Source organism: Solanum pennellii, chromosome 8 (genome assembly GCF_001406875.1).
Source record: "Solanum pennellii chromosome 8, SPENNV200".
NCBI classification, from domain to species: domain Eukaryota; kingdom Viridiplantae; phylum Streptophyta; class Magnoliopsida; order Solanales; family Solanaceae; genus Solanum; species Solanum pennellii.
In genome coordinates this window covers 66,113,327-66,126,693 of record NC_028644.1, presented here as the reverse complement: position 1 = coordinate 66,126,693, position 13,367 = coordinate 66,113,327, and the positions used below count along the sequence as shown (strand labels likewise).

General features: G+C 29.2%; 1 protein-coding gene across 2 annotated transcripts; it reads right to left on the bottom strand.

The window, feature by feature from the left end:
- Positions 1-2,992: 2,992 nt before the first annotated feature.
- On the bottom strand, positions 2,993-6,804 carry LOC107026625 (serine/threonine-protein kinase SAPK3-like). Of its 2 annotated transcripts, XM_015227666.2 has the most exons (9): positions 5,993-6,800; positions 5,413-5,487; positions 4,566-4,667; positions 4,411-4,464; positions 4,237-4,329; positions 4,060-4,152; positions 3,792-3,896; positions 3,578-3,676; positions 2,993-3,468 (listed from the first exon to the last, which is right to left on the bottom strand). In XM_015227666.2, the coding sequence occupies exons 1-9, from the start codon at positions 6,113-6,115 to the stop codon at positions 3,193-3,195; spliced, it is 1,020 nt and encodes a 339-aa protein (XP_015083152.1). In that variant the 5' UTR covers positions 6,116-6,800; the 3' UTR covers positions 2,993-3,192. The 2 variants fall into 2 exon arrangements, with proteins under 2 accessions (XP_015083152.1, XP_027775063.1); XM_027919262.1 differs by lacking the exon at positions 4,060-4,152 and having other exon boundaries at positions 5,993-6,804.
- Between the last annotated feature and the right edge of the window lie 6,563 nt (positions 6,805-13,367).

The following is a 13,367-nucleotide window of genomic DNA, read 5'->3' as shown; positions in this document are numbered from 1 at the left end:
TACTTGTCACTTTATACAACTTTTAATAATAATATTACGTTTGATTATTTTACATATATTAAGCCGATTTTTCCAATAAATAGAGTAGTCTTTGTACATTTTCCGGACAAAACGAAAGGTGACCTTTGGGAACGGAAATTGTTATGTGTTAGTACTCCCTCTGTCCCATATTATAAGTCACCTTTTATGTTTTGAGAGTCAAACAATTTAAGTTTGACCGGAATTTTGCGCATGAAAGCTTCAATTTTTTTGGAATGAAATTTATATATTTGTAAATTACGTAAAAATTCTATGAGTCACAATAATTGATAATTCAAAATGTTTAAAAGATCTATGAAATATTTTCGATCAAAAATAGAATTGTTTAACTCTTGAAATTCGAAAAGTGACGTATAATATGAAACGGATGGAGTACTTCTTTAGATGTATTTATATATCTTCTCAAGTTGCTATCATTATGTTTCTTTTTCTTTCTTATGCGTCTTGATATTTTGTTTTATTTCTTGTAATATGTGTTGTCATGAATTTCTTTTCTTGTAACTGTGCTTCAAGCTTTTTCTTCTTTTTTAAATTGAAAGTCTATCGAAAGTAAATTTTCTACGATACATTCTATTATTCATAAATCTCACTTATACGTGGTGCAAAAGGCAAAGAACTCAAGAATTCATTTTCAACCTTAATAATTAACTTGGAGTAAGTGCATTGACTTCTCCTTGACTAAGACTGGGCAACGGATAAGAATGGGATCACCGGATCGACACGAATCAATATCGGACGAGACGAGTTGACCAGTTCGTTGATCGGTATTGAGATGAATCGAATCAAAATTACTAGGACAAATACTAGGTTCCGTCCCGTTTCACTATATACCGGGATGGAACCGAAACGGACCGAAATGAAACGGGATGTGATAAACGGGATGACACATCTAGTTATTTCAAAAAATGATTTTTTTGAATTACAAAAATATGAATATTTTTTTAAGTTAAAATCAATAGTTTTTAAATTTATAATGTAATTTTTTACTTAAGTTATTTTCAAGATATTTTTTTTAAAAAAATTATTTATTAAGTTTGTAAGTTAAGTCTAATAAAGTTTTCAAGATTTAAATCTTTTGAAATTTATAAGTTATTACTTATTGTTTATTAATATGTTATAATTTATAAGTAATATTTATAACTTGTGATTTAAATAAATTAAATTTGTAATTTTAAAAAATTAAATAAAAATAAGGATAAAACAATTACACAAATTAAAAAATATAAATTTAATTTATTTAAATTTGTATTGTAAATTACAATTTCAATTTACAACTACTAGTAGAGTGCATAGTTTACACAACCACTTTAAAGAGTTCTGTTTCAACTAAGTTTCGAATGTAATACTAATGTAACACTAATAGGGGGTAGTTGAGTTACTTGAATAGTATTTATTATTTAGTATAGAATATAAATTATAATTTATAAATATATAATATAAATTAATTAATAAATATTAATTAATCAGAACCGGACCGGATCGAAATCGAAATAAATCGGGATAAATTGGTACCGATACACCGATACCAAACCTCGATTCCGTTCCGTTCCATTCCGTGTCCCAATTCGGGATGTCCCGTTCCGTCCCGTAGGCAACCGAGCTGGACCGGTAGCGGTACATCCCGTTCCGTTGCCCAGCCTTATCCTTGACTATCAAAGACCCATAGAAAAGTCCTCCTAATATATACTCTCTGTGTCCACTTTTATTTGTCATATTATAATTGTCAAAAATTAATTTAATTAATTTTCAAAATTAAATATATTAATTCGATAGTTTAAACAATAAAATTTAGATATTTAAAAACTACATGAAAATTACTATAAATTATAATTTTTAGCATATCAATATGATGAAAAAATACATTTTTATAATGTTATTCAAAGTTCTTATAATTTAACTCTAAAAATAGAAACTATGACAATTAAATATTAACAGAGGGAATATTATTTTTACAAAATTTTCAATGAAACAGAATTTACGTTGACAATGATTTTATGGGGTGAGGCATCCCATGAAATTAAAGTTTTTATTTTAACTTTAATATAAGATAGTTAATTCAATTATACACACGTACTCTCTTCGTTTAAAAAAGAATGATTGTTTTTCTTTTTCAGTAATACTTTAACTTTAACTTTTCACGTGACATATTTAAGATCATAAAATTAAAGAGATATTTTAATAGTCATTACTTTAATTTAAAATTATAAAATTAAAAAATCATCTTTTTTTTTAAATTTTATTCCAAATCAAACGAGGTCATTTTTTTAAAAACACAACGAGTAATATTTTAGTTTTAAATAGGTTTCGGTAGTAAAGTTGCACTTACATCAATAATAGAGGATATCAATATTATATTATTCTTTTTATTTCTTCAATAAATTGCAATTTATTGTATTGGTGGCAATCTTTATTTTATGGCGGCTAGATTTCATGTACATTATGTAATAAAATAAGAATTAATGATGTAGTCAATTAGTTTGGCATCATAAATTAATTTGTTTTTAATATCCATTAATATAAACTATAAAAGCGGTGTTAATGATGTCTTAATAGTCCTGAAAATAATAGACTAGAAAATGAGGAAGTTATTTTCAAAATGTTATGCAATCTTATGATTGATTACGAAAATTTCATCTTTTAATTTATTTATTATCATTATTCCTTATAAATTTTTTTATTTTTTTATTTTTAAGCATCACATTAATGTATTTCGCGTAACACATTAGTGTATCTCGCGTATCATATTAGTGTATTATGTATGAAACGTACCTCGCGCATCAGATTAGTGTATCTCGCACATTATATTAGTGTATCTCGCGTATCAAGTTAGTGTATCTCGCGCATTAAATTAATGTATCAGCGCTTGTATATATCATTGTACTTGCTTTGAGAGATTTTTGTAATTATAATCGAGACCACTTTACCCCCACTTGATGGGCTTACACAACGTGAATCCGAATTAGACAGATACCAAATGGTTAAAACTTAAAAAGTTACATAATCTGTTTGTTGCAACATTACATGAAATGCACACTCAGTAAATAGCTCTGTGCATAACTCATCTATACAAGCCATGATTTTAACAATACAAAGAGTTACATATTAAATTTTTTTTTTCTCTTATAAGTTCAAATTGATCATAAAATTTCATCCTCAGACATAAACAGCAAAGTCATTGCTGCTGTCGATTTCCGATTCGAGGTCTTCCTCTAAATCATCTTGTTCTGCTGTCCCTGCAGGATCTTTCCCTTCAGATTTTGACACTACTCCAGGTATTTTAGCTTCTTGTATCATCTTCATGATTTCTTCAACACTTTGTTGTAGTTGCTCTGAAGCTTCTTCGAATCTCGCGTGCTCAACATCCATCAGCTCTTTTGGTAGATTCTTTAAGAACCAAGGATGTTTCTTTATCTCAGGAATAGTTATCCTCTGAATAGGGGATTCGAACGTTTAATGCACAAATCAGAGTCAACAACAATAACATATCGCGATACATGTTATGTTAATGAACGAACCATAGTTAAGTCATGAGCTTTACCTTAGAGGGATTTGCAACAAAGATTCGCGAAAGGAGGTTCTTGCAATCTGGTGTGACTCGTACATAATCGGGTATGGAGTGTTGCGCGCTCATTATTCTCTGAACACAAATAAAAGATTCTTTAAGTCTCTAATTGAGACTACGGGTTGCAAATACCAACACACAACACACTTGTACTAAGTTCAAACAACGAAAGGAAGTGTACACAACTCACCCCAATGGTTTTCCTGAAGTTTTTCGGATCTTCAGGATCCTCAAAAGGGTATGCTCCTACTAACATTACATATAGTGTCACTCCACATGACCACACGTCTGCGATCTGAAAAATGCATAAAGATAACATGAGCATAGTATTCAAGTGAAACAACACGAGAAGAATACGATCATGTAACTAATTATTATGAATATATAAATATATTATCGTCGTGTTAAATGTAATAACCAGTGACAAAACTAAAGCAATGTCCGAGAAGAGAGCTTGCCTTCCCATCATATTCCTTTCGTGACAGGACCTCAGGGGCAATGTAAGCAGGAGTTCCCACAGTCGACTTTGGTTGTGAATGCAGTAAACCAGACTAATGATAAAGTAATGTACAAGTAAGTTAACATCATGTTAGATGTAACATATCAAACATCACGACTAGAAGTCAAAAACAAACCTTGGAATAACCAAAATCGCATATTTTTAGACGCGGTGAAGGACTTCCATCAAGAAGAGTGTTTTCAAGTTTCAAGTCCCTGTGACAAATTTCCTACGAGAAAGTAAAAACATGACTTCAGAATGACTAGAAAGATGAGCATTTAACAAGATGTTTATGTATTTTCAAATTTACCATGGTATGACAGTAGCTGACACCAGATATAAGCTGTTGGAAGAAGAAGCGAGCCTGTTGTTTGTTGACACAAAAATGAAGTTAATTAGTACAACTAGATCGTTCTCATCAATCACAGAACAATACGTGAAATTAGAGATATATATCTGCTAAACCTCGTCTTCACTAAATCTGCCAGCACTGCATATTCTACCAAAAAGTTCTCCACCTGCTGCGTACTCCATAACAATTGCCAAATGCGACGGAGTGACCAGGACCTACAAAAAAGGGAGTATGCCATGTAACTGTGAATGTGAAATGGTTAACTGAGTACATTGTATTAAATATATGTGCCAAGTAGTCTAATGGACAAGTATCAACAGCAAAACGAGGAGAATAATAGAACAGTCTAGAAGTTGATAGGTGTATTAGATCACATTGCAGAGTCTCAGCAATCTAAAAGCATAGACAAGTGTGCACAAGAAAGAGATGAAGAAAACAATCAATCCATTGGCGAACTACAACAAAAATTGGGTCGATCAAATATCTCTAACTAAAGTTTCATCCTCATGAACTCATCGTTAGCATTCCACAAAAATCCATCTTTAACACTCAATATTACAGTTGCTCAAGAGGGGATTATGTAATTGCTATGCATAAAAATATACTTCTATTTCCAACAACAACTACCCCTCCGTCCCCAAAAAGTTAGGGTCGGCTAAATACTCAATATACACTCTGCTAACAAAAGAGAACTAATACAATTCATCTCTATTTCCACTTAATCTGGGGAGTCATCTCAATATGACAACCTTATCTATCCAGGTTCGACAAAAGCATAATGATCGCTATGATCTCTAAACTGGCAAGCTAAGCTCTACCAAGCCTTTTGTTTCAGAAAGGGTAATAATGTTGCTTACAACGTGATTATAAAAAGGCCAAAAAAGAACATATACAGTAAACAACAGATAGATATATGCAATTTTCAGGTTCATAACAAATTGATATAAAGGAAGTGTTTACCTCTTTAAACCTGACAATGTTCGGATGCCTCAACGATCTATGATTTATAATTTCTCTCTGCACATTCTCATCAATCTGGAACAAGAATAACGCAACTTTTACATCAGGCTAACAGAATCAAAGGAGAAAACACAACCTACTGTAACAATAACTATTACATCAGGCTGAAAGCATTTGACACAACTTAGTAAATGAAGAGAAAAATATTGTACTTAAAAAAGCTTTTGCAATGGGCCAAAATTGCTCCTTTTTACTTTGGCTTATAGTTGAATCAGTAACAAAATAATGTCAACTACATTTCAAACCCAAATCAGTTTTTAATCCTTCTTTTTTCAAGATTTCAACTCAGGCAAACACTCTTTGCAAACAACCTCAAAAGCTGACTTTGCAAACTCAAAGTTCCAAATCCTCAAAACAAACACAAATTCTAAAGTAGAACCAGTAAAGGAGTTGAGTAGAAAAATCAACCAAATAAGCAAGTCCAACACAATCTTTAACCTAACAAAGGTGAAATATCATGACAGTATCTAGAAACAGAAGTACCAAAACAAACTTTTGTGATAACAAAAAAAACACTTACCTTTTTCCCTCTTTCTATATATTTGACAGCTAAAAGCTCCTTTGTCTTCTTATCCTTAACTAACCTTGCTACTCCAAAATTCCCAGCACCAAGTTCCTTCAAAAGCTCATATTTTTCCTCCATTCTATCCAATCCAAAATCACTAAATCACACACCCACAAGCTCTTAAATCTCAAACTCAAAGGAACACAAATACCCAAATCAAGAATAACAAAAAGACTCAATCTTTTTCACTTTTAAGAAATACCCAAATCAAGAAAGACAAAAAAAACTCAATCTTTTTCACTTGAAAGAAATACCCAAGTCAAGAATAACAAAAAGACTCAAATCTTTTTCACTTAAAAGAAATACCCAAATCAACAATAACAAAAAAAAACTCAATCTTTTTCCCTTATAAGAAATACCCAAATCAAGAATAACAAAAAGACTCAATCTTTTTCCTTTAAAAGAGAAACTCAAATCAACAACAACAACAAAAAGACTCAATCTTTTTTCCAACCAAATCAAGAAAGACAAAAAACCTCAACCTTTTAACAACCAAAAGTTCAGTTTCTAACAAATCCTTGTTCTAAACAACTCTCAGTTATACCACAAATTTATAGTATATGATGACAACATGCAAAAATCAGTTGAAGTATGTACATAAAACAATAGGAGAATCTAATGTTCCATTGGTTAAACTAAAGAACACGTATAATATTTAACTAATTTAATATTTGAGGGGTTGGCTTCAAAGTTCAATAAGTGTTGAATTGATTGATTATCTGACACTTGGTTTATGGCTGAGGTGGATGAATTATTTAAGCTTGTAAAATGGACATGGGATAAACTTTTGAATTCAATGTACCAAAAAAAATTAAAGTCATTTTTAAATTCAACTTTTATTTTAATAAACGTGGGCTAAGAATAGGACCCTTGTTTTTTGGGTTCACATTCAGTATCGAGAAAAGACTCGAAATAGTCCTTCACCTTTAGATTAAGGCTCAAAGTGATTCTTGAATTTTTATATAGAGTACTAATAATTTTTCATGTTTTCAATATTGGTGTACTTTTGATTATATCCTAAAATTTTATCTATTTTTTAACACTAATTTTGTTCAAATTTTATATAATGAATGTTCAATCGTCGTTTTATATATAATAGAAATAATAACTCTAACAGAGAGAATGTGATAAGAAAAACACCTTGTTCTATTCACTAAAAATTTTACTGCAACTAAACCAAAAGCATCTTAACATATGACTTTGCGGGAATAGAAAAAGTTGTACAATTGCACGTGAAAATATCATGATAAACCTCTCGACTTTACCTGCAATACGATTTCTACTAAACAAAACAAAGTGTTTTTCTTATCGCATTTTTTCATATGGAGTTGTTATTTCTACTAAATATATAAAATGATGATTGAATATCCAATACATAGGTTATGGATAAAATCAATGCTAAAAAATAGGTAAAATTTTGGAGGAGGACCAAAAGTGCACCAGTATTGCAAACATGAGGGACTATTAGTGCTCCATGTGAAAATTTAAGGATCACTTTGAGCCTTAACGCAAAGAAAAGGGACTATTTTGATCCTTTCCTCTTCAGTATTTGGTGTCTACGTTATAGCTTCAATTCAATTTAAAAGCATATTACATGATCCATTAGAGAGTAACAATTTCAACAAAAAAAAAAATTCATACTTAAAGCTCAAACTTAAAATTTTTAATTAAGAATGAAGCAGTCTCACTATATTACGTATTTGCTCATAAACGAGAATGGGGCCCTTGTTTGTGACATTTGGGGTGGCATTGAAGAATATATTATCCAATCATAAGCCACTCTTATATTTAAGTCTGCCGACTTTTATGAGAGTTATTAAAAAATAATACTATGGTTTTATACATTATTTTTCAAGTTATTTAAAAAAAAAATTACATATTAGTTAAAGATCTCTACATAAGCAAATGTACCAAAGATATTGATATTTGATAACATTGGTACCAAAAAAATAATACAATACAAATTATATTTATATGTCACTGTTAGGTTTTACGTTAGAAATTAAGTTTATCATTATATTCTTAGTTTAGTTTGTATTTTCTTAAAGTTAAGTTGTCAATAAATGAACATAAATTCATTTGTTTTGATTAATTAATTTGATCAAAGAATATGAATAAATAAATTATTTAGTGTTCTTATGTTGATCAAATTCATATTTTCAAGACTAATAACTCTCAAGGGTGAAATAAGAAAAATAATATTATTTATACATTATTTTTTATGAAATAATAAATATTACGAAAGGTGTATTTTTAATAAAGACAATACAAATAGTAAGAGATGGAAGTATATTTTTGTTTGAGTATATGATGTAAAGGCGTGCATTCGATTTCTCGATTTGGTTTTACACTATTCGGTTTGAAACTTTTGGTTTTTCATTATGTAAAGTGTAAACCATAATTCGATCCAAAATAAATTTAGTTTGGTTTGATTTTTCTCTATTCGTTTTGGTTATTCGGTTATGTCAATAATTAATAACATAACTAAAGTAATAATATTGAATCCCTTAAATATACTTTCTAATATAAATCAAACAAAAAACTTAAAACACAATACTTATAATTATACTACCAATTATAGATGTTCAAGCATAAGACATAAATGTAATCATTATGAAATCCAATTACAAAAAAGAGACAAAAGTGAAAACTTCAACTTAATCTAAACCTAAACAAAGAGAATTCAATTTTTTTAAAAGAATTCGAAACTAAACCAAAAAATCAAACAAAGTAATTTATTAATTCAAAATTAATTAAAAAACTAATTCAAATGAAAAATTCAATTTTATTTTTATTCGATTTAACCAGAATAGTGCACTCGGGAATGGAAATCATTGAATATATTTGGCAAATAAGTTTATACTATAAGATTTGGATCCTAGCGTTGGTGGTCGGTTGGTAGCTTTCATTTTGTTTTATGATTGCTATATTTGTTTTATGTCCAAATTACATGTACACCTAACCCCAAAACTTTATATATATATATATATATATATATTATTTTTTTATTTTTCTTTAAGAATTTATTATTTGTAATATTATTTTAGAGGGAATGTGGGACAGAGAGAAGGACAAGAAGAAAGAATATTACATGATGAGATTCAATTCTCTATTATAACCAAAGCTCAAGGGTGGCTTTTGCATCCTAGCTAAACACGTTTAGAAATTTGAAAGACTTCGAATACATTAATAAATATATATAGAGAGATTAAATATGAGAAATCTAAAAGCTAGCGAGGTTTTAGCTGGGATTGAACCCTAGTTGAGTGGGTGGATGGCTAGATGCTATAGCTTGTATTAGCGATATCAAGTTTCTTTTATGTTTTTCACGGAGACATTGTTATTTATATTAATTTTTGTCGATTTTTTAAAATAGTTATACATGATTTTTTTCAAAGTTAACATATGGATGTGTATCTCACATTCAATATTTAGAGTTTGTTCTGATAATTTTATGTGAATCGTGTGTTAAATTCTTCATTAATTTTGTTGATCCTTAAAATCATATTATTTAATAAAATTATAAATAATATGTGTTTAGCTATTTGAAGACTTCGAATATAATATATATATAGAGAGAGAGAGAGAGATCAAATATGAGAGTTGTAAAAGCTAACGAGGTTATCGTTGGGATTGAACCCTAGTTGAGTGGGTGGATGGTTGGATGCTATAGCTTGTATTAGCGATATCAAGTTTCTTTTATGCTTTTCATGGAGGTATTATTATTTATATTATTTTTTTGTCAATTTCTCAAAATAAATATATATGATTTTTTTTTCAAAGTTAACATATGGATGTGCACCTCACGCTCAATATTTAGAATCTGTTTTAATAATTTTATGTGAATCATGCGTTAAATTTTTAATTAATCTTGTTGATCCTTAAAATGATTTATTTAATAAAATGATAAAGGTTCCATTAATATATATAAAAATAAAGACTAATTAACTCAAATAACGAGTTATAAGCCTATAACATTGCCAAAATTTATACTTTCACTTGCTATTTGGTCTTCTTATTCTAGTCATATATCTTTAAAATTATTAAATCCATCGCGTACTCTTAAGTAAAATGTCTTACCTCACATTTCTACGTACTTTTTAAAACATCGAACTACATCACAATCGAATATCAAGGATTCTCTACCACGGAAGTGTTGGGCCCAATGAATAGATTACAAGGCCTTCACGAGATAAGAAGGCCCAATAAGAACAATGAGTTTTGTTAAGCCCATGGGCCATGAACCTAAGATAATTCACTACACTAACTAAATCCGAACGAGGAGGAGAACACGTGCAAAATAATAATTCAAAATTTGAATGGAAAAAATCTAATATGAATACTTTGTCATCATATCATATGTTCAGGTACTTAACCGAAACACATCTTAATTCAAATGTCTAAACAAACTTTGTTGACAAATTTGAGGATTATCAATATATTAAACTTTTATTTTTTCAAAACCAACATTTTTCATGCTTTCAAAGTACCAATGGAATAAAATTACATCTTACACCCATAAAAATATTTAAAATCCTTTGACACTATTTAGCTCAACAACTAATTAATTAATGCCATCTTTTTTATTTTTACCTAGTTGCTTAAGACTTAAGAATCATGATACACCTAATATAGCTAGCATTTTTAATTTACCCATTTATTGAAAAAAAAAACACCATCAACAACCAACCATTCCCACAATTATTTCTCTCCCTTCATAAATCGTAGAATTTAACAAGTCTATTAGATAGTCGAATCAATACAACTTTAAAAGAATTGAGTTCTATATTACATTACTACAAATAATTTTTACGTCATTAGTTAAATCATTCAGATGATATATATATATATATATATAAGCATTCTTAAAATGAGAAATTTGAATTTGTTTTTGATAAAATATGTAACATTTCAGAAAATAAAGATAAATTTTTAAATGTAAAAGTTATGTTATACCGACTATATATATTATTTTAACTTTGAAATAAGTCAAAAGATACTCTTTTACTTTTTTCTACTTGACCACGTTTATTTATTTAAATTAGAATAAGAAAAAGTCCATGAAGAGTTTTTGCTATTTCTACTTTTTCCCTTTTTTTAGATTTTGAATGTCCAAAGAATATTCTTTTGCTGAGTAAAAATTCGTGGGTCCAATTTAAAAGATTAAAGGTTTGGTTAACGGTGTAATTTTAGCTTGTCAAATGAGACGTACTGATTGCGCGATCCTCCGATCGCGATTTAAAATATGTTTTATAAATTAAAGGTCAAATACATAAGCAGATCTCTAAACATGTTGGGTTTTTGCCCTCAGGTACCTCAACTACGTCATTTTCTTATTGAATCATTGAACCCCTATAATTTGTTCCGTTTAAACAAACATCGTTGTCTGATGCGGAACCAGATTTGTGAAGGGTATTGATAGATGATACATATGTTGTTCCACAAATCATTAGTCCAATTGATAGTGAAAATGTTTGAGAATAGTTGTGTTTTACTTAAGTCATTTGAACACATTAGAAAACAAATGAGACTAACACGGTTTGTCTTCATTCCTTCAATCAAAATTATTACAATTCGAACACAATTTAAGACATTAACAATAGAAAAGCTGATCAAAATCAACCAACAATGTTTTAAAGAAACAAATTATGGGTGGTTTAATGATTCAATTGAAAAATGACGTAGTTGAGGTACATGAGGAAAAAAAATCAACAAGTTTAGGAATTTGTTTATGTATTTGGCCTAAATTAAAATTTTAAAAGGTAATTTGTAAATCGCGTCTCTTTTACTATTCGATTTGTAAATTTTTCAACAATATTGGTAAAATAAAAATCAAGTAATCGGTAGTTGCTTCACTACAAAGGCTTAATTAATTTCATGGTACAAAAGTAAATGTGTGGTGGAAATAAATTATTTATGCACTTTATCTTTTATGCTTTTTTAAGGAAGGATTTTTGTTATTGTTTATTAAAAAAATGGGGAAAATGGTCAAATATATCCCTAAACTATTTGAAAATGTCTAGATATACCATTTATTTTAAGTTTGGTTCAGTCATGCCCTCGCCGTCCAACTTTTGGTCCAAATATGCCCTTATGGGCGTTAGTTGACATGTTGGACATATCCAACTCATTTTTTCATTTATTTAAATGTCACATGGAATTGTCATGTTATTTTGACCTTACCACATGCATTTATATGAAAATGGAAAGATATTTGGACTCATAAATACCTAATTCGACCCATAAATCAACCCACTTTTAAATAAATTATCCGATCGATTTTCAATAATTCTGTTTAATTTTTATTTTTTTCGACAAATTCTGAAAATGAATAATTTATTAATAAAAAAATAGGAAGAATATGAAAAAAAAAGAGATAAATTTAACGCCAAAATTTCACAAATAATTATAATAACCTTAAATTCAATTTAAACACTTTTTTAATTTTTTTCCCGATAAATCTCGAAAATGAGTAATTGATTAATAAAAATAAATAAATTAACGCCAATAATTAAAAGGTAAATACAGTAACCTTAATTCAGCAAGTTCAACATTTTTTTAATTTTTAAATTTTTCGGCAAATCCCAAAAATTAGTTTATTAACAAAAAATATGAAAAAAATATTAAAATTACGTAAATAATTCACAAAATAAAAAATAGGAAAATATGAAATAAATATAAAATAAAAAAATGTTGAAATTATTGAATTTAAGGTTACTATATTTATTTGTGAATTTTGACGTAAATTTTTTATTTTATTTTCATATTTCCCCTTTTTATTAATAAATTACTCATTTTCGGGATTTTTCGAAAAAAATAAAAAATTTAAAAAAATTGTAGAATGAAATGTTACTATATTTATTTGTGAACTTTTGGTGTTAATTTATATTTTTAATAATCAAATTATTCATTTTTGAGATTTACCGAAAAATAAAAATTAAAAACTGAAGGTTACCTAGGTGAAAGATAGCAGTGGGGGTTTTAATGGTACCCGTGCCAGTGTGAGAAATATTAGGGGACTCACCGTTGCCAACACTAATACCATTGGAGCCATGATATGGATTTGGAGCGTTAAGCTTGGATAGATGAAGTAACGTGCATGTTGGCCCCAGTATCCAACAGCCATTCAGAGGAAGGGCCGGCTTGAGATGCATAATTGGCACGATTATCACTATTTCGACTCTCCTCATACCGAAACCAGCAACGAACAGCTGTGTGTCCTGTTTTCTGACAGATTTGACAAGTTGAACGATCCCGCTCGTAAGTGCCCTGCCCGCCGCTGGAAGATGACTGCCCGCCGCTGCCGAAGGAGTGCAGGCTGTTGTTGCTG